This window comes from Equus asinus, chromosome 21, assembly GCF_041296235.1.
Source record: "Equus asinus isolate D_3611 breed Donkey chromosome 21, EquAss-T2T_v2, whole genome shotgun sequence".
Lineage (NCBI taxonomy): Eukaryota > Metazoa > Chordata > Mammalia > Perissodactyla > Equidae > Equus > Equus asinus.
The window spans coordinates 16,985,425-17,011,478 of record NC_091810.1 but is presented as its reverse complement, the minus strand read 5'-3'; the positions used below and the strand labels follow the sequence as shown (position 1 = coordinate 17,011,478).

General features: G+C 39.6%; 1 protein-coding gene across 7 annotated transcripts in view; it reads right to left on the bottom strand.

Moving 5' to 3' along the window:
- Positions 1–26,054, bottom strand: part of VGLL4 (vestigial like family member 4) — a 141,759-nt gene that overhangs the window by 102,909 nt on the left and 12,796 nt on the right. For 4 of the 7 annotated variants that reach the window (XM_014838382.3, XM_070493109.1, XM_044755034.2 and 1 more), the window contains exon 2: positions 24,751–24,827. In XM_014838382.3, the coding sequence (XP_014693868.1) occupies positions 24,751–24,814 (64 nt within the window). In that variant the 5' untranslated portion in view covers positions 24,815–24,827. Of the gene's footprint in view, positions 1–24,732; positions 24,828–26,054 lie in introns of all 7 variants that reach the window. The other 3 variants (XM_044755032.2, XM_070493108.1, XM_070493107.1) reach the window with 1 other exon arrangement.

The following is a 26,054-nucleotide window of genomic DNA, read 5'->3' as shown; positions in this document are numbered from 1 at the left end:
CACTTTGTTTCTAAAACAGATAAAAGCAAAATCGTCAGATTAGAGATGAGCTACCGGAACCCCTTCCTATCACCCCTCCTCCTTCCACCACACCCTTGGCGTCCGAGGCACCCCACAGAACCCCTCAATCCTGGGAAGACACTCCGAAGCCGAAGGAACAATGGAAAGAAAACTGAAGCACAACTTGGAAAACCTCTGTCCTCGTCCCAAGTATAACGACCTTAGGAAAGTACCTCCACTGTCTGGGCCTCAGTTTCTTTACATGTAAAATAAGGAAAACTTAGGTTCCTTCCTGTTGAAAACGCTATCATTTTCAAGTGCCTTCAGCTCTGAGGACAGCGCATGCTAATTTCCCTGAAACCCATGGGCCCTTTCAGCATGTATACACTTGGTTCTCACTTGGATTTGACTTAATCAAGTAACCCATCATTAAAATGCTCAACATTCATACCCTAAATCTGTACATTCCTTTTAAAATTATATATAATATCATCAGTATCTATATTAAATATTAGTAAAGCTCACTTTTAGATAAATATAAATAAAACGTCTACACTGACTTCCCCCTTTGTCTGTGGAGCCGGCTGACCGAGAGGAAGGCAGTGTCCTACACGGCTATTACTGAGCACCCATCATGGGCAGGACATATGCTGAGAGGCGTGGAGTGAAGATAAGCAGCAACAGCAGCCAGTCCTTGTCCTTAAGAAGACTCCAGTCTGGTTGCAAGCACAAATGGTGCTTTTATGAAGTAATGAGGCATTTAGATAAACATACCAAACTCTTCTCTGCAAGAAAAGCAATGCAATACCATTTTGCCCAGTTAATTAACAAAATGTAACAATTTTTTAAAGCAGTAACTATATGAGGTGATGGATGTGTTAATTAATTTAATTGTGGTAATCATTTCACAATGGTACCATATATGAAATCATCATGTTGTGGGTCCTGTCCCCATGCCTGCAGCTCTTCACTGCCCGTGGGTCCTGTCCCCTTGCCAGCAACTCTTCACTGCCCATGGGTCCTGTCCCCATGCCTGCATCCCTTCACTGTCCACGGGCCCTGTCCCCATGCCTGCAGCCTTTCACTGCCCGTGGGCCCTGTCCCCATGCCTGCAGCTCTTACTGCCTGTGGGTCCTGTCCCCATGCCTGGCAGCCCTTCACTGCCCATGGGTCCTGTCTCCATTCCAGCAGCTCTTACTGCCCATGGGTCCTGATCCCAAGTTATTCTCTGAATAAAGGAGCACTGCTACCAGAAAAAAAAGTTTTTTTTAATTTAAAAAAAGAAATCATCATGTTGGACAATTTAAATATAAACAATTTTATTTGTCAGCTATACCTCAAGCTGGGGGAAAAAATCTATTGAGTCTCCTTTCTCTCCCCCTCAAAAAAAGAAAGAACAAGTGAAAATAAAGAGAGCATTTTTACCACGGTGTAGAGCTGTGCTTCTCCAATTTTAGACGGCACAGGACTCAGTGGGGGCCTGGTCACAATGCCGCTTCATTCAGCAGTTCTGCTGCAGGACCGAGAGCTAACAAGCTCCCAGGTGATGCCACGGACCACACTGAAGCAGCTCAGAAGCAGAGAACATCATCTACGCAGCAATATGCTTCCCAAAGGGTATCATTCTGAGAACATACAATCTAAAACTCACTTTTTTTTTTACTGCAACTGGGAAAATTCCATGAATCCAGACCCTGGCTCAAAGCCCAGGATCCCAGCCACACGCCTCTTAAAAATAGGTTTTCAAAATGCTTAGCATTTTTTTAAAAGAAAAGAATAGGATATCTGCCTAATATTCTAGCAAAGTTCTTGATATTCACCAATCTGATTATTTTTTTTATTAACTTAATCTTTGTTTCAGTTATCACTTCCTGCTCTACCCTATCACTAAACTGTGTCACAAAATTGTCAAATTTCTATTGTTCTTGCTTGTCAGGTAGATGAAATCCCTTTTGCCATTTGCTTATCTCCTACAAAGCCGAAGACGACTTTTTTCCTGGCAAGTTTTCTAAATTCTTCAATTTTTTTTTTTTTTTTAAAGATTTTATTATTTCCTTTTTCTCCCCAAAGCCCCCCGGTACATAGCTGTATATTCTTCGTTGTGGGTCCTTCTAGTTGTGGCATGTGGGACGCCGCCTCAGCGTGGTCTGATGAGCAGTGCCATGTCCGCGCCCAGGATTCGAACCAACGAAACACTGGGCCGCCTGCAGCAGAGCGCGCGAACTTAACCACTCGGCCACGGGGCCAGCCCCCTAAATTCTTCAATTTTTTAAAATTTCAGCTTTATTGAGGTATAAGTGACATATAATATTGTAAGATATTTAAAGTGCACCTCGTGGTGCTGTGCTATGTGTACACACTGTGAAAGGACTCCCCCATCTAGTTAATTAACATGTCTATCACCTCACTTTTTTTGTTGTTGAGACCACTTAAGTTGTATACTCAGCAAACTTCAGTTACACAACAGAGTGTTATCAACTGCAGTCACCAGGCTTTACACTAGATCCTCAGACTTTATTCATCTTGCAGTTGAAAGTTCAAAACATTTTACCAAGCTCTCCCTATTTCTCTAAATTCTTGAAGATTCCCAACGACACACGGTCTTATGCAGCAGAGTTACAGAATCAGGGAACCAACGAGAACTTTTGGACCTTCTGAAAGTTGTGGTTACGTCAAAACATCATCCCATACAAAGGGCAATTATGAGTCCTCTTCGCAAAGCAAAAACTCTACTTAACTACATAACTAGAATTTAAGTACAGAAGGTCAACTTCAAACGAATTCAGGATGCGAAGACCTTTCAGACGACCCAGGCAGTCACCTGACTTTCTAAGACTGGATTAAAATAGCTTGAGAAGAAAGCGTATGGTTCTATTTAGTGTTTTTTCCTTCCTGTTTTAAATTCTACTATCCTATTATTTTCTTATTTTATAAAACATCTTTATTCTCTTTCCATATCCCTAGCAAATTCTTCACAATTCCCTTTGAGTTTTCCAGCACAGACAGACACAGGTTTCCAAGTCAATACTTGTGCAAACATCACCTGTCCAACTTCCGCAAAGTACTGACATATGCATCCCGAGCTCTATTAGCATTCCCTTGCTGAGACTTTGCTGAAATTCTTAGCACAGCAAGGGACTTTCGAACAGCTTTCTCCAGCCCCATCATTTCACAGGTGAGGGCACAGAACCAAACAGGTCAGATGACTCACTCTAAGTTATACTGCTATTGAAACCAAGTCTCCTGGCTTCATTTGTACATTTTCTAATAATCTACCGACAAGCAGAGGCAGCCAATTATGAGAAACAAAAGCTCTCTATTTATAAACATTTACCTGAGAAGTTACCAATATAAAATTCTATAAAAGGAATAAAGAGAATGCTAAACTCTTTTATCTTAACTGAAAAAGAAAGGGCAGACATCACACTGAATTCTTAGGCCAGCTCCTCACAGACTTGAATTTAAAACAGCACATTTTCCCTCCTCTCTTCTACCAGGCCAAGTTCCCAGTTCCTTCAACCCGCTGTTTCAGTCTTCATCAAAATGCAACAGGTCAGCAGAGGCCCCAACAGGGCTGCAGCCATGAGACAAATGCTGTGCTCACCACGTTCAGAGGGTCCCAGGCGCTGTGGACGCTCATCTGACTCCACTGACTCACCTACTCATAAACCAACTCGGATGCATTCATTCAGAATTTATTTTTAAATAAAATATTTTACTCAAGTATAAAACCCTGGGGGGAAAGAAAAGCTATGGAAGAGTAATATATAAATCATCTGTTCCATAAACCTTCACAGAAGCTCACCTTAATCCCATTACTAGAGATAGAGAGCTAATTTGCCTAATATCTGCCAACTTTCTCAGGGATAACAGCCACACTTAATCCTATTTAGATTCCTTTCTTAAGAGATTAGGCAATATACACCATTTGGTTAATAACTTTCAACTAAAGCAAATACATTATATAAGCTATACTCAATAGAGTTGAAAGATCCTACTCAATAAAACTAATTTTTAAAAGTTAACTGGATTCATATTGGGGTCAATAAGAGGTATTCCTTCTTGACCCAGCTGTTTTCCTTTGATTTTACTCTTATACAATAATGTACACTTAACTTCCGTAAAAATATACTTCATTTTCCAAAGAACCTAATTTACTACATTTATTCTTTACTCTCACTTTCTCTTAACATTTACTTACACTATATAACCTTCAAAAAACAGAGAACCAAGGACTACCAGCAGTTCAAAATCTCCATGGATTTACAATTTTAAAATAATTTTAAGACACCTATAGGCTATTCATCTCAGTTAATAATCAAAGAAATATAAAAGAATGTGGTGTGGCACGGAAGTATAATATTTGTCTACAGAATCACAAACTTTGAAAAGAAAAGGTTAATATCCAATACAGGTGAAATTGATACATATGTAACTATTTTGTGGCCACCCTCCATCGCCCCCCCTGTTCCTTTCCCAAGGCTCACACCCTGCCTTGTTTTCACCTGCTGTGGCTTCTCTCCCTCAGAGATGATCCATTCCCATGCAGTTGATTATTATTCTTTCTGGAATAAATTCCAAATGCATATGTCCAAAAATGACAATTTGATCTGAGATCAATAAAGTTTTGTCATCTTTCCCCCAGAATTACCCCTTCTAAAATTCTCAACCAATCAACCAAAACTAAGCACCTACTATGAGTTTTATACTTTGCTAGGCACTATGAAAACTGGAGAATATAGAACCCTACCCTAAAGGATTTTATACCTACCTAGAAATAAGAAACTAACAACATGTGAAACAATAAATAGAAAATAGTAAGCAATTAATTCCACTTATCAAAAGGTTAACTGAAAACTCAAATATATGTGATAAAGCTAAGAGCCAGAGAATAATTAAAAAAAAAAAAAAAAGACCCCAGGACAGCCACAATAGAAGTAGTAATAATAGCATATATACATTCTTGGAGCTAGTAACTCACCTCTGGGAACTCACCATAAGGAAATAACACCAGAAGAGGAAGGGAAGGAGAGCTGTCTGAATAAAAGATGTTCACTGTAGCATCATGTATAAAAGGGAAAAATTAGAAATAACTCTTAAACTCAACAATAAAGGAGCATCTCTTTTGGCCCATGCACTGAATGGTATATTATACAACGATTAAAGTATTGGGGAACATTTCCTAACATCCAAAATGCTCACATTATGTTAATTGGAAAACATAAAGAGTTTAAAGAGTGCAACCAGCATCTAGCAGTGATCACACGAAACAAGGAAGGATGCACGGAAAAGAGATCAGAAGAAACAAAGCGAAAGAGTAATCATGATGTTCTGGATGGTGGGAGATTATGAGTTTTTTCTTTCTACTTTTCTGAATTTATCAGACTTTCTTCAATGAGCAGGTATGATTTGTATAATAAAAACTTAAACGTTTAAACATTTTAAGAGCATACGATTCTCATGTACTTTGGTTAGAGCAGAAATTTTCACTTGGAGCCCAATGTATCTTTCTCGCTTCATTCATTCATCAGCCTGCCTCTGCTCTAGACAGTAAGAATACAGCAATGAACACAGTTGTACCATAATATCATGTGACAGAGTGTGCCATTGCTCTGCGGAGGGCGCATTCGGGCTGACTGTCCGTTAAGCACTGTAGGCCTAACAGCTTAATTGTTTTCAAAATCAGAAGAAAAAAATGAACTGTTAGGCTGAAGAGAATGTTTTAATATATAATATTAATATATTCATCTTTATACCAAGAGAACTGTAAAATATAACTTTAAATATTTTTTTTTATGAAGGAAGGTGCCTACAAACACAGAAGTGCCTGAGGCTCATGGAAGTCATACTGCGGCCCCAGGAGACACTCAAGCTGAGGACTGAATGTGAAGAAGGAGCCAGTGATTCAGACTTGGGAGAAAAGCATTTCAGGTGGAGAGTGCAGCTGGCGCAAAGGTCCGAAAATGGAGTGATAACTAATAGTATGTATGGAACATGTAGTAATATGTCAAAGGCCTGGTCTGAACCACATTTAAAAAGAATAAACCCAATTTGGAACATAATTAAGAATGGTATGGGATGGACCGGCCCCATGGCTGAGTGGTTAAGTTTGCGCGCTCTGTTTCGGCGGCCCAGGGGTTCACTGGTTTGGATCCAGGGCACAGACCTACACACTGCTCACCAGGCCATGCTGAGGTGGCATTCCACATAGAAGAACTAGGACCTACAACTATCATATGCAACTATGTACTGGGGGGCTTTGGGGAGAAAGAAAAAAGAAAAAAAGGAAAATTGGCAAGGATGTTAGTTCAGGGCCAATCTTTAAAAAAGAATCAACTCAAAATGGATTAAGGACTTATACATCAGACCCGAAACCATAAATCTCCCACAAGAAAACATAGAACGTAAGCTCTTTGATACTGGTCTTGGTAATGATTATTTTGGATATGAGACCAAAAGCACAGGAAACAAAAGCAACAATAAACAAGTGGGACTACATCAAACTAAAAAGCTTCTGCACAGCCAAAGAAAAATCAAGCAAATGACAAGGCAACCCATGGAGTAGGAAAAAAATGGCAAACCATGTATCTGATAAGGCATTAAGATCCAAAATATATAAGGAATACATACAATTCAATAGCAAAAACCAAATAACCCAATCAAAAAGTGGGCAAAGGACCTGAATGGACATTTTTCCAAAAAAGACATACAAATGGCCAACAGGTATACAAAAAGGTACTCTATATCGCTAATCATCAGAGAAATGCAAATCAAAACCACAAGATATCACTTCACACTTGTTAGGATAGCTATTATCAGAAAGACAAGATAAGTGTTGGTGAGGATGTGGAGAAAAGGAAGACCTGTACACTGTTTATGGCAATGTAAATTCGTACAGCCACTATGGAAAACAGGACGGAGGTTCCTCAAAAAGTAAAAAATGAAACTACTATATGATCCAACAATCCTACTTCTGGGTACCTATACAAAGGAAATGAAAACAGTATCTTGAAGAGATAGCTGCACTCCCATATCCATTGCAGCATTATTCACAGTAGCCAAGATATGGAAACAATCTGTGTCCATCGACGGACGAAGGGATAAAGAAAATGTGGTGTGTCTATGTATACAATGGAATATTATTCAGCCACAAAAAAGGGAAATCCTGGGGCCGGCCCAGTGGTGCAGTGGTTAAGTTTGCATGTTCCGCTTCGGCGGCCTAGGGTTCGCTGGTTCGGATCCCGGGTGCGGACATGGCACTGCTTGGCAAGCCGTGCTGTGACAGGCATCCCACGTATAAAGCAGAGGAAGATGGGCATGGATGTTAGCTCAGGGCCAGTCTTCCTCAGCAAAAAGAGGAGGATTGGAAGCAGATGTTAGCTCAGGGCTAATCTTCCTCAAAAAAAAAAAAAAGGGAAATCATGCCAATTTCAGCAATATAGATAAATCTGGAGGGCATTATGCTAGGTGAAATAAACTGGACAACCACAAATACTGTACAATCTCATTTATATGTGTTATCTAAAAAAGTCAAACTCATAGAAACAAAGTGGTTGCCAGGAGCTGGGAGGTGGAAGACATGGGGAGAGGTTGGTCCAAGGGCACAAACTTTCAGTTAATAGATTAATATGTTCTGGGTGTGTAATGTACAGCATGGTGACTACAGTTAATAATACTGGATTCTTTTTTTTTTTCCAAAGACTGGCACCTGAGCTAACATCCATTGCCAATCTTTTTTTTTTCTTCTTCTTCTCCTCCCCAAAGCCCCCCGTACCTAGTTGTCTATTCTTAATTGTAGGTCCCTCTGGTTGTGTTAATATGGGACGCCACCTCAGCATGTCCTGATGAGCGGTGCCATGTCTGCACCCAGGATCTGAACCAGCCAAACCCTGGGCCCCCGAAAGCAGAGTGCATGAACTTAACCACTCGGCCACGGGGCCGGCCCCTGGCATCTTTTCTAATGAGCAAGATTGAGCATGTATTCATATGTTGAAATGCCATTGCGTTTATTTCAGTGAATTATATTGACATCCTTTGCCCACTTTTTAAGGACTTTATTGTTATTAATATTGTACATAATTTAAAGAGCCAGCTAGTTTTAACAGTTTGTTTTAGGCATTAACTTCTGTCCGTAGAAGGGGATGATTTAGTTTTCCGTACCTTTTTTTTTTTTTTAAGATTGGCACCTCAGCTAACATCTGTTGCCAATCTTTTTTTCTTTTTCCCTTCTTCTCCCTAAAGCCCCCCAGTACATAGTTGTATATTCCAGTTGTAGGTCCTTCTGGTTGTGGCATGTGGCATGCCGCCTCAGCGTGGCTTGATGAGTGGTGCCATGTCTGTGCCCAGGATCTGAACCAGTGAAACCCTGGGCCCCCGAAGCAGAGCGCACGAACTTAACCACTCGGCCACGGGGCCGACCCCAATAATACTGTATTCTATACTTGAAATTTGCTGAGGATAGATTTTGTGTTCTCTTGACAAAAAAAATTATGTAAGGTGATGGATGTGTTAATTAACCTGATTGTGGTTATCATTTCACAATACGTATGTATGTATACCAAACTATCAGTGTATACCTTAAGTATATACAATTTTTATTTGTCAATTAAACCTCAATAAAGCTGGAAAAAAAAAGCTCAGCAAAATAAGAAATAGGTGAGAAAGGGAGGCATTTCAATGGGATTAGAGAAAATTTAGGGGAAATATGATAACTTTCTTCAAATATCCCAACGCTGGAGATTGGAACAATTCTAAAGAGTGGAGGAGACATTCTAAGGAGCTGAGAGTAGAAGTGTGCCCAAGGAGTGAAAGTTACAAGGATGGATAACAAAACTGTCATAACTCCTCAAATTGTTTAACAACTGACAGTGGAATGATGTAATAAACCCTCCATCTCTTATATTCAAGCATTAGATAGTCAAATATCAAGAATATGCAGTGGGCACCTCTGCATTGGAGGGAAGACTGAACAAGAGGATAATCAAAGTCCTGTCCATCCCTGTAAGCCTAAAGCAGCATCTGCGTGCCCAGAAGTCCTCAAAGGGAAGCAGAGGTCAGCTGCACGCTGGGCTCCTCAGAAAGCAGGGCAAGACGGAGAGAGTGTACAGAAGAGGGTGGGAGTGCAATCAGGATCACCCCTGTGGGGGAAAGGAAGGAGCCAAGAGCAGACGGAGAAGATGGGCTACAAGCAGTGAGACCGAGCCTCAGCCGCTCCCACAGCAAGCTCTGAAAGGGGAGGGCCCCTCAGAGTCAGGGGCAGAGGGCTGGCTGGACCTCACACCCCTTCTCCACCAGGCATTGCGTACAGGCTGCACCCAAGAAGGGACATGACTCTAGGAGGCAAGGCTCCCGCTAGCTGAGCTGCCAGCCAGCACGCAACCAGCAGCACGGCATCCACAACGCAGCATTATGTACAATTTCTGTGTATCGATTATTTCAGTAGGATAACACACATCAAATGCCAAAACCAGATCCTGGCACTTCGCAACATTATGTGGTAAAACACTCAGCAGCTCACTGGCCTCACTAGAAAACAGCATGGTACATAAATATTAGTACACTTACAAACAAATCTAATAAGAGAAAAACCTACTTTTATTCTTATTGCAGAAATAGCCCATCCCAATCTCCACAGGCAAAGCTTAGGGGGTTCAGAATCCTCACCCAGGACACTACGGTTGTACAAATTTTGAAGTTCAACAACAGCCTAGGGCCGGCCGGGTGGCACAGCGGTTAAGTTCGCACATTCTGCTTTGGTGGCCCGGGGTTCGCCAGTTCAGATTCTGGGTGTGGACATGGCACGGCTTGGCACGCTAGCTGTGGTAGGCGTCCCACGTATAAAGTAGAGGAAGATGGGCATGGATGTTAGCTCAGGGCCAGTCTTCCCCAGCAAAAAGAGGAGGATTGGTAGTAGTTAGCTCAGGGCTAATCTTCCTCAAAAAAAAAAAAAAAATAGCCAAGATTAACCAATAATATTCAAATTAGATGTAAAAACCAAATTCTTTTAAACCCTTCCTTCCCCTCCAAGATGTAAACAATTAATTTACTCACCCACAGAAAACATACGTTAAAGTGTAACTGATTATCTTCTAAACTGATAAGCTTTAACCATGCTATTCCTTCATGCTATTAATATTAGGACACTAATTTATTTATAAAATTATCTGTGCCACATGAGATGTGAACATCAAATCATGAGACTTCCATAAATCTCAACTGAAATTTCAAGTTCAATACCATGAAAAATAACCAAATCCGTAGAAGAAAGCAAAATTTAACATATTCTGTAAATATGCTTTTATGTACATATTTCAAGGACAATTACCAAGTACTTTATATTTTAATTTCGTAATCTTAAAAAACAAGTAAATAACATCTAGTATTCTACAATCAGAACAACTGGATTTTCAACAGGTCTCAAGAATAATTGACTATCTCTGGTTAAAATGGTGCTGCTGGAACACAGTTATGATACAAATATTAATAAGGCTTTCCTTTTGCTTCTAAAGTTTATAAGAGAAAAAGCGAGGTGTCGTGGACGTGGGCGAGCAGGGCCTGCTCTCAAACTGAATTATCTGAAAGGCTACCTCTCTGGTGACTAGAACGACCCATTCTTAGGAAAACAGGAAAAAAAAGTTTAAAATTTAATATAGAAAGATTAAGAAAAAACGGCCTACTCAGGCAAAGGTAAACTAGCTTCCTGTAATTTATCTCTGAAATTCTTCTGAAAGCTCAGACAGAAGGGATATAATGAGGAAAAGTGGACCTAAAGTGCCATAGTCAAAACAGAAATTGCTAAGTTCAGGAACATTCAGAGAAGCCAAATTAAGATCAATGGAACAATAAAATAAACAGGTGTTGTTTTGAGCTACTAAGTGTAGTAATTGTTAGAGCAGCAATTGAAAACCAATACAAGTGCTTATTAAGGTCTAGCTCTTTTTAGACTTTAAGCAAGAGTTATGTCTTATCCATTTTAACGTGTTCTGTTCAAAGCTTAGCATGGTTCTCTGTACAAGTCTGCGCCTCCGTAAAACTTTCTGAATGAATGACATCTTACCAATCCCTTCACTTCTTTCACTGAAGGAAGAAATTAGATTAGAACCATCCTAGACTGAATTTCTTCAGTAGAGCTCTTTGTCAGAGCCCAGGAGCTATAGACCCGCATGTTTTTTATTTTATTGTTCATTGATCTTAATTTGGCTTCTCTAAATGTTCCTGAAATACATAAACCTCTACAAGGTTGTTTCTTTTAAAGGATGATTAGTTTTCTAATAACAACAAATATATTCAAGTATCTCTAGCTAAACTAAACTGTTCAACTCCTAACTTCATTTTTTTATAATTTGCCTTCCATATTATAAATATATACATGAATATAAGCTTTTTAAAATATATATAATTTTTTTAATATCATTTCCCTACTCAACATCCATCAATGGCTCTTCATTGCCTAGTGAATCAACCAGAATTTCCTCCCACTAGCACTCACAATGCCCCTACACCTCCCTCTCTATCCTAATCTCCTATTTCTCCACCTTTGTGTTGCTTTTCCTCCAGCCAACAGGACACTCATCCCCAGGAACGCCACACACCAAGCCTGCTCCACGTCTTTGTTCATGTTGTTCCCATTGGGAACATGGCATCACTCTCCATTTCTACTCCTCATTTCTCTCTAATTCTACCTTCTCCATGAAACTCTTCTTGCTCTCTCTCAACCAGATGGTCTCTTTCTCCTTAGAACCGTCACAGTCTTTGGAAATGTCTCACGTGATCAACCCTCTCCTGTGTGTCACAGTTATTTACATAATTGTCTCCTTACACTTGAAGACTCTGAGCTTGTGGTTTGCAGAACCTAACACATTGTTCAAAAATGGGTGGGCAACACATATTTGCTGATTTGAACAGAATCTAGCAGTATCTGAGGTCTCCTTTGGGTGACTGGGTGTTGAGTTATAAGCATTATAGGTCCATCACAGTTGACTCTTAAGGTCTGTAAGTTCTTCAACCAATCTGAAATTTGCCCTAGTGTATAGCAGGAGGCAAGAAACCTTCCTAACTTTCTTCCAAATGATTAGCCAACCATCTTAGCTTGAAAAAAAAATAAATTTCATTCTTTCTCCATGGATTTTAAATTTTGCCTTTATGACACATTAAATTCACATATATATCCATACACACACACACATACCTATATGTATATGTGTATTTCTGGATTTTATTCTGTTTCAATTACTCTAGCTTGGGGCTTTTCCAACTACAAAATGTAACCCACTAGTGGTTCCTAAAATCAGTTTAATGCTTCATAACCACCATTGTTGTCATCTTTTAGTGAAGCACATTAGAATAGAAAATAGCAGAGCATATTCTGATACAGTAAAATATTATCCTAGGAAACTTGTTTCATATAGATGTATATATGTACACTTGGTTGAACTGTTAAATGCTTCTGTTACTATGAGCTGTAGTTTAAAAAAAGTGTAAGAAATACTGCACTATCATAGATACACAGAACAGACTGGGGGTTGCCAGAGGCAGGAGGTGGGGGTGGGCAAAATGCGTGAAGGGATTCAAAACGTACAAACTTCCAGTTACAAAATAAATAAGTCATGGGGACGTAATGCAGTCTGGCAGCTATAGTTAACAATACTGTAACGGGCATTTGAAAGCTGCTAAGAGAGCAAATCTGCAAAGTTCTCACTACAAGAAAAAAAGTTCTGTAACTATGTGTGGCGATGCACGTTAACTAGATTTATTGTGGTGATCATTTTGCAGTCTATACAAATAACGAATCACTATGTTGTACACCTGAAACTAACACAATGCTGTATGTCAATTACACCTCCATCAAAAAAACAGAAATACTGCTCTAGTTATCCCTATACCAATAGTATCCCATTTTATTTCATTTATAGTAATAAAATTGAATTCACTGAGCATTTTAATGTCAGATATATCAAGTCTCTTCTCTCCTCATCCTTTATTTTTCAAAAATTTTGAAATAAACTTCATAATCAGTTTATCAATTTAAAAACTACTTTTGATATTCTGATCAGGATTATATTGAATTTATAGATTAATCTGAATGTAACTGAAATCTTTGACTGAATCTTCCTACTCAGAAATATATGTATTTCCTTTTATTCATATCTTTATATCATTCAATAGTTTTACAATATATTCATATAGGTCTTCCATGTTACTTGTTGGATATTTTCCTAAATATTTTATATCTTTGGTTGATACATGAATGAGATTTTTTTTAGAGATAATTCCTAACTGGTTGTTGCAAGTGAATAAGGATAATACTGATTTTTTTTTTACACTATTCTTGTAACCAGCCACTTTACTTAACTCTCTTATTAGTTCTTGTCGCTTTTTTCTCCATTTATTGTTATGATTTTATGGTAGACTATTAAAATAGACGAAAATTATAGTTTTGCCTATCCCTTTTCAGTTTTTATATCTCTTTTAAAAAATTCAGGGGTCAGCCTGGTGGTGCAGCGGTTGGGTGTGCACGTTCTGCTTCGGCAGCCAGGAGTTCGCCAGTTTGGATCCTGGGTGCAGACATGGCGCCACTTGGTGGGCCAAGGTGTGATAGGCATCCCACATATAAAGGAGAGGAAGATGGGTACGGATGTTGGCTCGGGGCCAGTCTTCCTCAGAAAGGGAGGCAGATTGGCAGCAGATGTTAGCTCAGGGCTAATCTTCCTCAAAAAAAAAAAAAAAATTCACTAGCTAGGGGCCAGCCCGGTGGTGCAGCAATTAAGTTCACATGTTCCGATTCAGTGGCCCGGAACTCACAGGTTCCCAGGCACCGACGTACATACCACTCATCACACCATGCTGTGGCGGCACCCCACATACAAAATAGAGGAAGATTAGCAACAGATGTTAGCTCAGGGCTGAGCTTCCTCACCAAAAAAGAAAAAAATAAAATTCACTAGCTAGAATCTCAGGCTGAATGCTATTTAAATTGTCTTACTCCTTTTTAAACTGTTTCATTATTAAACATATGCATCACAGGTTTCTAGCAGATAACTTTTATTAGTTTAAGAAAGTTTCTTTTAATTCATATCATGCTAACGGTTTTTATGATGAACAGATGCTGAATTTCATCAAATACTCTTTGGACTTCTGTCATGAATATTATATGGATTTAGCTTCTTTTAATCTACTAAAGTAATATAAATATTATATTGTAAGAGTTCCTATTATTGAACCATCCTTGCATTCCTATGATGCAAAGGACTTACATGAACATGTGACATGTTACTCTGAACACACTGCTAGACTGAATTTTTTTGTATTTAATTTAGGATTTTCATATCTATGCTATAAGTGAAACTTATTTATAATATATACATATACTTTAAGCTTTCCTTGTCCAGTTTTGGTGTCATGGTTATATTACCTTTACATAAGGAATTAGAAAGTGCTCTATACAACGAGAATAGTCTTACAGGGAAATTTGTTTCTTGAAGATTTGGTAAAACTCATCAGATCTTTTATTTATAAAGATAAAGCAGAGAGCAATTTTTTCTACCTTGGGTACATTTTTATTATTATTATTTGGGTTGTTCACTTGACTCATTTATTTCCTATTTTTCTAATAAATGCATCTTCTTCTTTCACCAGAACTTCTAGCTACTAGACGTCTAAGATCCTGGAGTTGATCTCTATTACTTCCTAATTTCCTTGTAATATTCTGTAAAAATTTTTTTGCCTACCTTCCAGATCACTAATTTTGTCTCTAATCATATCATTTGATTCAAGCTGATCTATTTAATCTAAGTTTAACAATCATATTTTGAATTTCCATGAACTTTGTTGTTCTAAATTATCTTTTTTTCTACAGCAGGCTACTTTTATTTAATATATTCCCTATCTCGAATCTCTTTGAAGATATCAACTAACATGTTCTCAGCTTCTCCAACACTCCCTAAAGTCTGCTTACCCTGGGTCTTCTCTTTCTTGCTATTTGTTTTCCTCAAATGTCTGATGATCCTTCGATAGTCAATCATGCTTAAGAATAAAAGACCAGGTCAATCAACAAGAGCAACTAACGCACGTCTCATGTCTGGAATTAGGTCTCTCCTTGGGGAGGGTCAACTAAAGGCTCTACGTAAGAGTATAAGAGGTGTCCAATGATGGGCTTTGCTTCAGGGTATATGAGTGGGGAACAAGCAGGAAGGCAGGCTGGGAGACAAATACACAAACCTGTCAAAATAAGAAAGTCCTTCCTCTTGTGGTGAAGAATTTTAGTAGATATTGCCTACTAGAAGGCTTACACTGCCTTTCCCGGCATGCTTTTTGTCGGGAGTGGCCATGGCGACCTTAAGCTCTACTCCACTTCCCTCAGGTCCCTAAACCCACGTGAGGAATCCTCCCAAACAGGATGCTCACTTTCTTGAGGGCACAGTTCTCAGTTCTTTGCCATGAGGTCGTTGTTATAAATGGAAGACTTTAATTTCTTGAATTTTGCTCCAGGGCCCCTTTCCTGTTGGCAGCTGTTAGTCGCTGTAAGCTCTGCTTTCAATTCCATTTCCTTTTGCACCTGTGTTTTGAGTTATAATTTTTTATTTTTGTTTTTGTTTTCCTTTGGTCAGTCTAATCCCATATGTTTTCAGTTTTCCAGGAATTCTTCATAATTTTTGGTCTACTGAAGGTAGACACCCCCTCTCTAGTTTTCCAGCAGTGTTACGATTTTTTTTAAATGTCTATATTTTGTCATTTTAAGGACTTCTGGTAAGAGGGGAGCCTGATGTATATGTTCAGGCTGCCATTTTACTCCAAAAATCCAGTTTGTCCTCCTGAATTTGTAAATGAAATATTCCTATGGAATTTAAACTGTAATTTATTATTCAAAGCACCCTAAACTAGCACTTTGCTAGGGAACTGAAAAATCATTCTTCTCAACCACTGCTTAACTGATGAACAAAACAGATTCCTGTCTTGCCAAGTTCATTTTAAAAAGTGACTACAGTCCAGTTAAACAAGGTAAGTTCCAAGAAAGAAGCGACATTTAAGCAATATTTTTCAGAGGGAGAAAAAACATATATTTGTAAAATTTGATGAGAAAGGCCATCCTAGAGAAAGAAATGGTAACTCTCCCAATAAATGAAGATTTGTTCATTTCATTTACAAGGAATCAAGAGTTTGACCCAATAAAAAGGCAGTTACAATGAATCTAAGGCCACTAAGGATGTAACAGTTTGATTTTTCAAACTTGATTCAATTTCTCTAAAAGTGTAAACCTCAAATGTATTGCTTCTACAAATTATATCTACGTCAAATGCCAAGTCAACAAGTATTTCATACGTGTGTAACATAAATTTATCAGAAAGCAAAAGAAGATGAAGGAAAGATGTGGCTTTTGTCTTTTAACAAGAGAAAATCTGAATGCGAAGAAAAAATACACATATCCAAACTAATGTCCACATTGAGATGATAGATACTAGAAGATAAGGTTTAGTGTTAAATATCACCTTTTCACCTCTTAAAGAATTGTAGTATTTCACAACTATGATGGGGGAGGGGAGAGAAGCTAAGTGAGGTTACTTTAGGAAAAAAAAAAAACCTGTTATTTTAGGTTGTATAAATAGAAGTATTGAGACTAGACCAGAAAGCACACACTAACTAGATAGTCATGTGTAGGTCCAATCTTGGCAAGGGAACTATTGCTTGGCTTACATGGAATTTTAAAAATCTAGTAATCTTACATAAAGATCCAGCTTTCGGTTTGTCCTGAACAATCAGAAAACTTGACAAATCCAGCCCCACAGTCCCAGGTAAAAGAAGTCAGCAGGAGCCAGCAGCGTGCTGGTAAATGGTAACAACTGGCTCTGTCAGGAAGAAAACCAAAAGAGCCCTGATCTGGAGCTCTTGCCGTGGTGTCAATACCCCCACTCCCTGATCTGGAGCTCTTGCCATGGTGTCAATACCCCCACCACGGCTGATTTTGAGCTCCCAGCATGAGGTCAGAAGTTGGCAAGAGACCCACACAATCAGCTCTCCTGAGCCAAGTCTGACACAACAGTGGTCAGAGCTGGGTGGCAGCTGCCCCTTGAAAAGGAGTGGAGGCCTCTGTTCTCCAGGGTTCCCACTGCTCCCTACAGTCCAACACTTGGCTGCCTCACCCACTCGTCACCAGTCTGCCTTACCCCTTTCTGTCTCTTCATCCCCAAGAACTCTTGGACTAGAACAAAGTTGGTGGTTGTCCTAGGTACACTACACTCAATCAGATCACACAGAAAAATCATTGCCTAGGTCTGAATGTACCATATTACAGGGAGGCACTGACGAGCCAGGGTTGGTGAAGACAGCGACTTCGAATGATGCGTTTAGAAGACACTGCCAGCCAAGAATGTTTGCTTGCACTGGCGATGTTCAGACAAGATACTGATTAGGACAGTGATTCTCAAGATGCAGAGAAGGGAAGCGAAACGGGCAGGGAGGAACACGCTGGGAGGCAAAGGCGCCACTGAGAAAGATACATATCAAACGGAAAAAAGGAAGTACTTCACCCAATGATTCTTGACTCTGATATTGTAAATTGAATTGCAAATGACATTAAAATAGTTCATAACATTTTTATGTGTATTAAAGGACAGCAGGGATTTCTACAGACTGAGAAATATTCCTTTAAAGGAAACATAATAAACCATCCTCAAGTGTCTAAAGAGCTATTTGGTGGAAGAATCTATTTTCAACATCCATTATGCTAATTAACAAGCTATTATTTTCACCAGTGGAGATCCATTTCTAACATTTACTATGCTAATTTGATCTGATATAAAACTACAAAAATAGCAGAGACACTTGTCGTGGCTGTCTCTGGAGGGTAGCCCTTCGGACTAAATGCCAGGTGCCCTCCCTGGAAGGCAGATGTTGATTAAAGCAGCTCACCACACCTAGAGAGTGCCTTAAATAAGCACATAATACTACCCTGCCTTATGTTTCATGAAGCTTTTTTAAGCAAAATAGGCTACCGGGAGATAATATTTTCAATGCCATTGTTCACAAAAGGGAAATAACTGAAAGCACAAACATACTATTAGTGACCTTTAGAAAGGGCAGTAAATTGAGTCCCTATTATGAAAACTGAAACGAGGCGTGGGGGCCAACCCCAGTGGCCTAGTGGTTAAGCTTGGTGCATTCCAGTTCAGCAGCCTGGATTCAGTTCCCAGGCACTGACCTATACCACTTGTCTGTCAGTGACCATGCTGTGGCAGCAGCTCATGCACAAAAGGAGGAAGATTGGCAGCAGACGTTAGCTCAGGGCAAACAGCCGACACTCAGTTAACCACCAGTCCAAGGATCATAGCATGTGACTGCACATGCAGGCACTGGGGGGGTGGGGGACACCTCAAGCTTCTTTTTTTTTCTCTTTTTACACTTCAATCTCGAATTAGGCATCCAACTTCTTCAAGCTTAATTTTTACTGACACCTCCTACTCAGCCTTGTTATAAGAATCAAATGAAAATGTTTGGCAAATATGAAGTTTTATCAAGCAGAATATGGTACTCCTTTGAATCTGTACATTAGTAGTGGTGATAATCATAATTTTAATGAGTAATTTTTGCCACTGTTAATAAATTAATACAGTAGAGATGAGCCTTTCACTCCAGCAGTTATTTTATTACTAATATTTGCTTATTAAATGCTTACCACACGCATCAAATGGTACGTGCCTGGAACACAAAGCAGTACGGAACAGGATTCTGGCCTTGAACAGGCCCAGGGTCTAACACAGACTCATAGACTCTCAGGTCACCAAGTGCCGCCACCCACGCAAGGTCAATTCCCTTCTACAAAGCCTCTGAACAGTGCTGATCTCATCTCTACTTGAACACTTTGGCAATGAGGGATCCTGTTACTTTGTGAAGCAGCCTATGTGCCTGGGGCCGAGATCCTCTCCTTAAGTTAACTGAGGTACTTACTAGAAAAGAAAGCTCAACACAAAAAGAGGTCCTGTGGCAGCGTGTCCGAGCCAGACACGAGAGAAGGCAGTCCCAGTGGTTCTTCAATATGTGCCACCACCCACCCTAAATGACTGGCTGATTACAGCTACTTAATACTTTGGAAATGCTATTTCACTGGCTGGGAAACCTTCTCCAAACGAAAACCTCATTGCTGACTTATTAGCGGAGGTGGGGTACACAGAAGTTTTGGTGTGTGTGTGGTTTTGGTTTGGGTTTTTTTTAATTTATTTATATATATATATATATATATACATATACACACACACACACACACACAGGTATATATTAGCAGTCAAGTCTTCAATGCCCTGTCTCGGAGGCATACAGCAGAGAAATTAAGGGCTTAGACTTCAGAGTCAGCTGCTTGAGTTCAAATCGAAACACCCCACGACCAGCTGAGCATCCTTAGGCAAATTAGCTAAGCTCTGTAAAGGCTCCATCTCCTTATCTACAAAATGGGACTAATTATAGCACCTACTGATTAGGGTTGTTTTTGAGAACTAAATGAGATAATACAGTAATCCTTTAACTTAAAATACTCAGGAGTCTGGGAAGAATTTTCACTTGTGTCGTTATCTCAATGAGAATCTTTTTTAAAATCTGCCATAAGCATATTCTGAATCAGACACCTACTGCGTAACCAAGTCTTTGGCACATGATTTTGGTGACAGTGTTTGCAGTTTTTTCCCCAGTCTAATGAGAAAAAGACAGAAAGAAAGCTAATCTAAAACTGAGGCATTTCCATTAAGAGAAAGCCAACTTAGGGCACCATAATCTGTTCAAGACATATTTTACAAGAGTTTGCAAAGATCAAAGTGGTGAGGAAATTGCATCAGAGGACACACCCAGCACGGGCACCCTGACACTAAAGGACACACCCAGCACAGGGCAGTGGGTGCCGCACAGCTGGAACTGGACGTAGCTGTTGCAGATCTGCATCTATTGTGTCACTGCTAACTTTGATTGGCTACATTTAAATTACAAAGTCATAGTCCGCTTATGAAGTTGTAAAAGAACCATAAGCACAAAGCTTTTATGCCCAGTTACATGCTTCTATTTAAGTAACATTATAATAAAGATAACCATACTGTGGTTATGCAAGAGAATGTTCTCATTCATAGGAAATATATACTTAAGCATTTAGGAGTAAAGAGGCATAATATGTCCCACTTACTCTCAAATGTTGCAGGAAAAATAACCTGCATATATATACATATGTGCATATATGTGTATGTGTGTAGAGAGAGACACGGAGGGAGAGAACAATAAAGGGAACGGGACAAAATATAAACAACTGATGAATCCGACTAAAGGATATGATAGTCAGAGAATTACAATGCCTCATACCTAGAAGGATCCAGCCCCTCCTTCTTAAAGATGCAGATCCGGAAGTCCCTAAGGAGTATTATCAGACCAATGACTCTCATCTGGGGGAAGGGACCCAACGTCAGAATCAGCTGGGAAGGCGTTTTTAGACGCTTACAAATACTCCTCTCTCCTCTCCGGAAGTCGCTGCCGCAGTGAGCCCCCACCTTGGATGCACGGCATCCCTCTCGGGTGTTAGAATAGAGAGGATAAAAATCTCAAGTGCAGTGGTCAAAGCCATCAAATTAGGCTACAAACGAGCAGATCGATGTCCTTCAATCGGACTCTTCCAGGCAGTCTCGACGGAGCCGTGGTACAACCGGGAACATGCCTTAGGGAGCAAGAGGGAGCCAAACAGGCTTAACCAAAAGGGAGTGACCATTTTCTTGAGCACTGACTCTGAAAATTAAAAAAAAAAAAAAGACCTAACTTTTATTTAGATAAAGTAAAATAAAAAAGGAAATAACAGGCAAATGAAGCTACACTGTGCAGAGTCAGGGTAAGTATTGTCTCATGAAGCTTTCGTATCAGTTATGTCAATATATGAGTACAAAGGTCACAATATAAACACTTTTTTACTCTGTGCCATGGTCAAAAATGTTTGAAAGCCACTGTATCAGATGCTGAGAGGAAAGGCAAGAAAATAAAAGGGGACGAAAGAAGAGAGAAAAAAAAATCAGGAGCAGAACCAGCTGATCCGGTCGAAGCAAAGTGCCGGCTGGAGCACGCTAACCTGTGGGCACAGCAGCTGGTTTACTTTATTGATGCGGAGGCTGACTAAAGGTGACCACGATCTTGGAGGAAAGAAATCAATCTGAGAAAAACAGTACGTGAGGGCAATCGATCGTTACGTTACAATCGGATAGATTTTTTTTCCCTTTTTACAGCAAAATAGACCACAACCTATATACATGAAAACATTCCACATATCTAGGGCATGAGTCCCCACAATAATAAAAGCTTGCACTCCTAGAAATGCTTTACTTGGAAGGACTATGGTAATTTACACTGCATCAATTAGTCAACTTTCAGTGACCTTCACCAAACAAGGAGTTCGTGAATTTCTAGGCGCAGAGGCAGCAGCAACGTCTGCACAAGCTGCCGTCCTCCCTCACGGCTCTTTCCACATCACTCACGCCAGCCTTAGCTGGCTTTTTCCCATCATGTGCATACTCATTAGACTGCCACCAAAATCCTCAAAAACAAAGTTACACGTTTCTTAAAATTATTTTAATCTAAGTGAGGAAGTCAGCAGATACAAGAAGGTCTTATAACCAGAAGATCCAAGAACAAAATTACCAAAAATAAAACATTTTGTAAACATCACAATAAAATGAAGTATCGTGTTAAAGACGCACGAAGGTGTGCTTTAAACATCAGTGTATATAAGCGTCCTGTCCTCAAATTTTGCTCAGTTTTGACTACTAAAAACAGACCCGGAAAAAGGCTGGGGTGTTCCCAGCACCAGCTTAATCATCACTGAAAGGAGAGATTCCTCAAGCACATGGAAAACTGGCAACGTCACGTTGTATTTTCACTAAGTACCTTCCAGGATTACCCTGGACGCTGATTAAATCGATGTCTCATGAGCAGTGGGATGATTATTTTAAGTAAATGTATTCCTTCTGAGCCATCCAGATAAGTGACTATTGTGTTAGTACAAAACCACCATTTCACTATTGACTTTCGCTCTACAGTGTGCTGTTGAGATATTTCTTTTATTCCCTCCTAGTAGACATAATGAAGCCTTAAGACTATCGGGTATTATATACTCAAGTCCTAATCGGTACTGTTCCCTTCAAGATGCTAAAACAATAACATCTTCAAAAATGCCTCAGTTTTCGGTCCTCCATGAGCAAAAGAAAAGAGAATCATTGAGGTCACCTACATGAGTTGGGAAACTGATCTCAAGTAGTAGCACATTTTTTTGTCCATAATTAGACACCCAAATCAGATTACATACACAAGACTTTTTTGAAGTGTTGAGGAGAATGTTAAGTGTAAGACCAATTTATAACAAAAGCTAAAATAGAATTCATCTAGGGCAGAGAGAGCTGAATCAGGCTGAACAAGCCCAAATAGGATTTCAGAAATCTACTGAAAGACTTTGAATGTAATGCTCAACTTTGCCTATAAATTGCATGAGTCTCCACATACTTACATCACTAGGCATTAGAAAATACAACGAATGCCTGGTTTTTGAGCTCTACACTTGCGGGTGGTGCACAGAGCACCAAGTAATAAAGTTTCTCGAAAATGTTGCCTAGATGTTAATAATAACGATTATAGACATCTTTGGACTTTTTTCCTTTTCTTTAAAGGTAAAAAACGATCCCAAGAAACTGGACCCATTACAGAGACAGACCAGAATTATGCCAGCCCATTCCTAAACCGACTGGAATCGCCAGAGTCCAAACAAGAATATTTGAGAATAAAGTCTACTCTGTGGATCATTCTGGCCTTAAACACGGATCTATCCTTACTCTGCAAACCACTAATAGCTGCGTTCAATACAGGAGGAAAGTAAGAACTCCTCTCTCCTTTAGTAGCATCATTCTGTTTCCATAAAAACAGCTCTCCCAAACTGTAGGCTACCAGGAGGCCCAGCATCGACGTCATCAAGAACACCCATCTCCTCTTCTCTGCATTCTGCAGCCGCAAAGAGTCTACACACAAATCAGTTCACAAGCTCCAGGAAGGCAGGGGCTGCCCCTGTGCATCTATCTACACATGCCCCTTATACCTAAGCGTTCAGTCGTTGCTCACTGAGTTGACAACTATGCAGGCCTCCAACCTGAACAGACAGATCCTGAAGCTGGGCTCCAGGAGTGAACCTGAGAGAAACAGAAGAAACTGACTCTGCACTCAGCACACAAAGGGCTGCCCTGAGGTCATTACTTCTATCTTTCATTTGTATCAACAGTGTTTTGTTTTACTGATCCTAACTAAACATGGGCATTATAAAACAGAGAAATTCAAAATTCTGTCTCCTATAAAAACTTTTAAATTAACTATATTAATGTTTAACAAAGTTTGTAACTAGCTATTCAAGTCAGTAACATCTATTGCAATCTTAGAGACATAAAGGGGTTTTCTGTTGTTTAGATAAAAGTCGGCAACCTGAGCTGACTCTCCTTAGCTCAAAGTCCTGGAATGACACTCAGCATCCCTGAGCTTCCCTGTCCTTAGGAAGGGGTACTCACACCTCACCATCCGGTACCTACAGCCTCCCAACAATCAAAAGCTAAATAAATGTAAATTATATAAGAGGTTGAAAAGAACCCTTAATGCTTACCGCATCAAATCACTAGTCTAAAGATAATCCCCTGTGAGTGGGGAGGAGGGTGGGAGGATGCAGACCCCAGACCCACCGATAACAGAGAAGAGCAGAGCAAATCCTATCAGAGGGCCCACAAGTGCCCAGAGAGAACGGGCAAGGCAGTCCCACCAGGAGCTGAGAGCTAAGGCGGCACTGGATACACAACAGCCCACGCGATCCTCACAAACACTCTGTAAGTAGTTATTGTCATTTCATGTAACTAATAAGGAAACTGAGGCATAGAAAAATAAAAGTGTTAACAGCTAGTAAAAAGGCAGACCGTACATTTAAGGACACGCACTTCCAGTTGCCAATTTATTAAGAACTAAACTGGAAAGTAGCTCATCTTCAAGAACTTATGTGTAGAAGCTCAACCTTATCTACATTTTTGTTATCTGTATTTTAGTGCTTAGAAAAAGAACACAACTTTGTTCCCACATAAAACAGCCATTCTTGCAAATATTGTTCGGCAAGCAATTTTAACTTTGAACAAGAACATTTAAAAACAAATACACCTGGGGATGAGCAGGAAAATCACTTTCACACATTGTGGAAAAATCTCCCAATGTCAATGTTCATTCTCCTCTTGCCCCTCCCCCACCACATTAGTGAATGTTTTTTCCCCCCATATTTGCTCTCAGCTGTGCAAAGAGAATTTGCATAACTGTTTCCCATTATGATACATACTGCACACTTCCAATGACATAAATGATACTGGTCGATTTTTTTCCAACTCTAGTTCTCTGTAGGTCAATTAGTCCATCAACCAACACATATTTATCTAAACTTCCAGAGACAGTAAAGAGTAACTCCATTCCAGATCCCACTAAAGTAAGCTGTGAAGGAATGGACTTCCTGGAGTTAAAGGCACAACCCTAGCATCCAAAGATAACATTTAAAAGACTCATATGTTCTGGCACTTGAAAATAAAAATGAAGATGCCAAGATGCTGTTATCTCTGAAGAAAACAACCAAAATTAACAGCATACAGCCACACAACCACGTGGAGAAACATGTGATTTTATTATAGTGCAGGAGACAGGGGGCATAGGTAAAAAAGCACTTACAAGAGACTCCTGACTTACGTTTTTCATCATCAGCATGCAGCAAAGAAGCTGCCCTTGACAAAACATCCAGCGGCGTCTCCATTCCTGGCTGGAGCCTAAACAGAAAAAAAAAATGTAAACAGAATTGGAAAGGCTCTTTTAGAATTCTGGTAGTTAGCAATTAGAATGATTCCTCCACCAAATGCAAACCACAATTCTAAGGACGAAACTCCCACCTTGCAGAGAAATCCAATGGACTTGGTTCAGGAACAGATAGAGAAAAGGGCTAAATTCCACTCTGTCTACTTAGCTAAAGCTTGCTGACTCCAGGAAGCAGCTCATGTCAGAACCAAAAGAAGGGATATTGTGAATATTGATGCCTGCATTATTTGTGCTTATAAATGTTTATGTGCATGCATAATAACATGCCTGTACAGACATACCCTGTAAAACATCGTTTTCAGAACAAAGGCCACTCTATGAACAGAGCATTACTACCAGTCTGAGATTTTTGTTGTGGTGGCGGTTGTTGTTAGTTTATTAGTTTTAACAAAAACTACCAAGATTGAACCATTCTGTTCTTTGGCCTCCTTAGCTGAGAGAGAATGCAGAACCGTGTAGCTTAAAATATTCAATGTACTCATGAAAAGTGCACGAATTCCATTGGTGAGTTAAATGGTATTTTAAATTCAATAGGAATCTTTACCTTAAAATGTCACATTTTATAGTGTACTTACTATCACCACTGCCTATCACCAATTTATCTAGTGCTCTATAAGAAGCCGTGATGTTTATTTTTAATTGTTTCCTTAAATTACAACATACCTATAAAAGCAAAAACTGCAAAAGATTTAAAGATGGTGGAAAACCAAACTACTTTTGCCCAGTTTCCCTTTTCTGGATTATTTAAACACACACATACACATGCATGCACACATAATTACTGGGAAAATAAATGCATTCTATTAGTTCAACAACTGAGAAAAATATCTTCTTAACCACACCCCTTTAAAGACACTCAGCATTCATTCAGCATTCTTCAACATTTCCTGAACACCTACTATGTATGTGCCAGTTACAAGACAAAGCAGACCAGCTTTTCCGTATAAAATTCATACTTCAGGCCTCCAAAAAACCATCAGTTCTTGATCTTTCAATGTGGCTTCATTCAATAAACATTAATTATCTATGAGGTGCTAAGGCAGGATAAATGAACGAAGCCAAGTAGTTGCCTTCAAAGAGCTTTCAAGCTGTACAGTGGACACACCTACAAGACATCTAGTTTAAGGCAGTGTTTTTCCAAAGTGTTTTGCACTGGATGTTTATATTTTGTAAGAAAAAAC